The sequence below is a fragment of the Nicotiana sylvestris genome, chromosome 8 (genome assembly GCF_000393655.2).
Source record: "Nicotiana sylvestris chromosome 8, ASM39365v2, whole genome shotgun sequence".
NCBI classification, from domain to species: Eukaryota; Viridiplantae; Streptophyta; class Magnoliopsida; order Solanales; family Solanaceae; genus Nicotiana; species Nicotiana sylvestris.
This window is the reverse complement of record NC_091064.1, coordinates 69,650,345-69,655,565: the sequence shown is the minus strand read 5'-3', so window position 1 is coordinate 69,655,565 and position 5,221 is coordinate 69,650,345. Positions and strand designations below refer to the sequence as shown.

Genomic DNA, 5,221 nt, shown 5'->3' with positions numbered 1-5,221 from the left:
ATATATTTTTGGCCCGATGGGCTATAAATGATATTTGCTCATTTTTTAAAAGGAATTTTTATATTCCTATACCATATAGGAAACCTTATTACCCTCAATGTTTAAAGTTTGATATAATTATATTTTAGTATACCAAATTACCAATTTTATACCATAGTGTATTTTAAGGGTACAATTAATGCAGCGTATATCCCTCCTTAATTCAAGGTACCGTATATCCCACCCCTCCCACGTTTTAAGCTTCGAGGTTAATAATTAGTGGAGAACAAAAGTTCAAAAACATGCAAAACAGCTGCACTGCGACATCAATAGCCTACAATTTCGAGATTTCTTTCGCTATCAATGGCTTCCCTCTTTAGCTCAACAAATACGTGAAACGTCATCATCTATGGAACATCTTATGTCCTCTTCTTCTGTCTATCACAGTAACACTGAAGTAATATTGGAGAATTCTACTTTTCTTCAAACTGGGATTAATGGATCGACTAATATCACATGTCTAATAAACCAGACTCCAAACGTTGCCCAAGTTACGTCACTAATAGATGATAATGGAATTGAGGTTCGATTGTAGCTTGTAGCTTAATTGGTATTTTCGACATTGGTACAATTTCTCGTTCAATTGTAGCTTAATTGGTATTTTCGACATAATTGCGTTTTTTGCAGAAGATAAGTTTTAGTCGTTTTTGATTTGTGAAAACAGAAAACAAAGCATCTACAATCAGAATACAAATAATCTACAATTTATCTACAAAATATCTACAAACTGAGTACATTGAATTTTAATATCCCAATTCCCATTCAATTGTAGCTTAATTGGTATTTTCGACATAATTGCATTTTTTGTAGAAGATTTTGTAGAAGTTTTAGTTGTTTTGGATTTGTGAAAACAGAAAACAATGCATCTACAATCAGAATACAAATAATCTACAATTCATCTATAAAATATTTACAAATTGGGTTTATTGAATTTTAATATCCCAATTCTCATTCGATTGTAGCTTAATTGGGATTTTCGACATAATTGCGTTTTTTGCAGAAGAATTGTAGAAGTTTTAGTCGTTTTTTATTTGTGAAAACAGAAAACAAAGCATCTACAATCAGAATACAAATAATCTACAATTTATCTACAAAATATCTACAAACTAAGTACATTGAATTTTTATATCCCAATTCCCATTCAATTGTAGCATAATTGTGATTTTTGACATAATTGTGTTTTTTCAGAATATTTGTAGAAGTTTTAGCCGTTTTTTATTTGTGAAAACAGAAAATAAAGTATCTACAAATAGAATAAAAATAATCTACAATTTATCTACAATTTCTGCAATATGTCTTCTTCTTCGAGTTTCAATCTGAAATTCAGTCAAAACCAAGTCTAATCTTCACCAAAACCCCTCAAAATTGAGATATAAACTCCAAACCATATTCCCAATTATTTTCAACAACACCCAATCCAAACAAATAATGATTTTTGAAAACCCAAATTTGAATTCAAAGTTTTCAAGCTTTTTAATGGCTGTCAATGGTGGAAAATATCTGGAAGAATATTTACTTCCATAATTATAGCGCGCCTAAATAGGAATATCTAGAAGAATATTTAGTTCCAAATTTGTAGCGCGCCTAATTAGGAAGGAATCAGCTCCTAATAATTGGTATTTAATTAATGGTATATATTTTGCAGAATAACTGTGAACATGGCGGGTAAATATGAAACTATGCACATTTTTGGTAATAAAGTTTCATATATGGTATAAGAAGGAAAAAGTTTCTTTTTAAAAACTTTTAATTTGTACCCACTTTTTAAACAACTTCAGTCATCTTTCTCCTCCTCCTTCTCCTCCTCAAAGTTTTATCTTTTCTTTTTCCAGAAGTAAGGTTCATCCCTATCTGATTCTTCTTATTTCTCCGGTGAGTCCTATAAATTTTCACGCCAACCTATACATCTGAAACAACCAATTTGCTTTCTTCGTCACTTCCTATCACGTGACATGCATATATATATATATATATATATATATATATATATATATATATATATATATATATATATATATATTCTTCTTAGCCTAACCGTCTATTCGTGGAAGTAAATTATCCAAAAAGTCTCCTTACTAGACCTAACATCCGGTCATTGCTTTCAGATACAAGGAAGTTGAACTAGTTATTAGACCAACTATCTCACGCTCTCTCTCTCAAACCCAGCCAAAGGAGCACATCTAGTTGAAAGACTCTCATTCTTATTTAGAATAGGAAGATCTTTCAGTTCGTAAAAGCTTAAGCTTAAGAATATAATTTGCTTTCTTCGTCACTTCTTATCACGTGACATGCATATATACACAACTGACTTGGTGATTTGTTTGATTAATTACTACTCGTAATTACCTAATCTGGTAAGTAGCAGCAGTAAAAGTCATGAAACTACTCAGGCAAATAATCGTACAGTTCTGTATAAGGACCAAAAAGTGAATGAATGAATGAATTGAATCTGCCTCTCTAATTTCTCTGAGGATATTTATAGTGTTTCGTGTATCCTATGCAAAGTAAAGATAACACGGTTTGCAAGTTTGTGGTGCAGTGTTCTCCTGCTGTCTCTAATTAATTTTCTTTCAGTTTGGTCAAAATGGTGTGGCAAATGAAATTATAAACAAACAAAAACTTCAACTCTATAGCTGAAGTTCCCTAGTTACAAAGACAAAAACTTCAGCTCTAGAGCTGAAGCTTACAAACAAAAACTTCAGCTCTAAAGCTGAAGTTCGACAGTTACAAAACAAAAACTTCAGATCTAGAGCTGAAGCTTACAAACAAAAACTTGCCAGTTACAAACAAAAACTTCATCTCTAGAGCTAAAGTTCGATAGTTACAAAACAAAAATTTCAGCTCTAGAGCTGAAACTTACAAACAAAAACTTCAGCTCTAGAGCTGAATTTCGCCAGTTACAAACAAAAACTTCAGCTCTAGAGCTGAAGTCCGACAGTTACAAAACAAAAACTTCAACTCTAAAGCTGAACTTCAGGCACGGCTACTAGAATGCTGAAGTTTTGCGTGATTGTCTTTGCTACTTCAGGCCCGGCTACTAAAATGTTGAAGTTTTGCGTGATTGTCTTTGCTACTTCAGCCCTGTATGCTGAAGTTATGCAAAAAAGCGGGTACGCTTGCAAATATTTTTACAAAGCGGGCACAAATAAAAACATGACACAAAAAACGGGTATATATGCAAATGCCCCGTCTACATTATCAAGCTTTTGGGCCTTTTCTCTCTTTAAGAGATAACTATGACATGCTAGCTTCAATATTCCCCCACACAAAAATGGAGTACCAATTAATCAGGCAAGGTCCAACATTTGTAACTTAACACTACATCCTCAACCTAAAAGAAGGAAAAAAGAACGCTTTAAACAGTTGCAAGATCACCACTTGCAAAATTAGTTCAAACTTCAAAATAGGGATAATATTGTCACCCCCTAACAAAAAAATGATACAAAACTCTTGGTGAATATTACATAGGCTTAAGTTCTATACACTGAAAACTCAACATTTTTATACCATCAGACCTGTTACATAGACTTATTTATTGTTAAATTTAACATGATAGTGTAATTTTTTTGGGTATACAAACTATTGCAATAAAATTATACTCCACTCACACTACCACAGTCACCATTAACATTCACAAAAAGCATAACCATACAGATACATATATGTATTTAAACGTTTTTTTTAATACATATATAGACTTCTTAATTAATTAACACATTTACATATTTTCTTCAACGTCTAGGGAACTAGGAACTTCAAGAGACAGTTCTTAACAGCAAAAGAAACTAAGCAAAAAACCAACACTGCCTGATTATTTAGATAGAACAAACATCTTAGTCAGTTTTAACTTCACTGGGAACTCCATCTTGGACTTGTTGACCCCCTCCTTCAGTTGCTTGGACACCACCACCGCCGGTAGTACTACTCTCTCCTCCTCCCAACTTAACTTCAATCACTTTTGGCTTCTTGGGTTCCGGCGGTGGCCTTTTCTCCACCGTCACCACCAGCACGCCGTCCTGAAACGCCGCCGATATGGCGTCTGTGTTAGCATTTTCCGGCAGCACAAACTTTTTCAACAACTTCCCGAATCTCCTTTCCATTCTCAGATACTTTATCCCCTCTTTCTCTTCCTTCTCTTTCTCTCTCTTCCTTTCTCCGCTCACAACTAGCACATTTTCATCCTCCAAATGGACTTTGACTTGGTCAGGTTTCAACCCTGGCATGTCCACTAAAAACTGGTAGACGTTAGGGTATTCTATTACATCTGCTGGTGTTGCTTTCATGGCTTTCGTGTCTCGTATGTAAGTCCTAGATGGATGTTGAGGTTTTTGCTCTGTTGTTTCGTCCATAAAATCAAACATGTCGTGAAGTGCAACTATCATCGATGGATCAAAACCCAAATCTCTAAGAGCTAAATCCATGGTGGAATTTTTCTACACTAAACAGAGTTGAGGTTATTTGTAATTTATTATGGGAAGAGATGCGGAGTGAAAGGGAGAGTGACAACACATTTATATACAGGCTGACTTGAAGTGGATGCATTTTTTTGATCATAATCCTTAACAATTTATTGGATAAACACAACAGATGTCATGTAGTAGAACGAACACGAGGAAGTTCGCGTTTCCAAACACATGCAAACGTAAAAGACAAAAACTAACATCATTTGTTTAGTTATGTTTACGTGGAATATATTGCTTTCTCATTTAAATTTATGATTCAGAAAGTAAAATTTTTAAATTTTTATTTAGAAAATGTTCATACATTTGTAATTACCTAAAAGTCGTGAGACTTGTGCTCATAAAATATTATCATTTGGGTAGTCATAAAAACTTCTAATTAAAAATTAAATATGAAATTTAAGTTAACTCGTTTTAAATTTTGATAAAGTTTATTTTTTTGCAACGGTCGAAAAAATTAGGTCACATAAACTAGAATATAATATATTTAAAAGTTGGCTTTCGTGCTTCATAGAGTGCAAGGTTTTCTAATCCTATTAATACTATTTCTGTTCTCATGTAGTATCTGATTATTCAATTTCCTTAATCAGAGTTCTAAACAGGACGTTAACTTATTATTAGTGGAATCTTATGTCCAGATAATGTAAGTTTTCTCTCAGATTAATGGAAATTACCTACTTTAAATTGTAGATGGTAGCATATTATCCATTTAGAGATGAGAC

At 33.2% G+C, this 5,221-nt stretch overlaps 1 protein-coding gene across 1 annotated transcript; it reads right to left on the bottom strand.

Annotated features, from left to right (window-relative positions):
• Positions 1–3,700: 3,700 nt before the first annotated feature.
• LOC104217016 (17.1 kDa class II heat shock protein-like) lies at positions 3,701–4,511 on the bottom strand. Its single transcript, XM_009767172.2, has one exon. It carries the CDS (start codon positions 4,458–4,460, stop codon positions 3,873–3,875), a length of 588 nt encoding a protein of 195 aa, XP_009765474.1. The 5' UTR covers positions 4,461–4,511; the 3' UTR covers positions 3,701–3,872.
• Positions 4,512–5,221: the final 710 nt, after the last annotated feature.

What these genes read in the sequence shown, in the direction of transcription:
- LOC104217016 (XM_009767172.2), bottom strand. Translation starts at nt 4,460, where the DNA reads ATGGATTTAGCTCTTAGAGATTTGGGTTTTGATCCATCGATGATAGTT.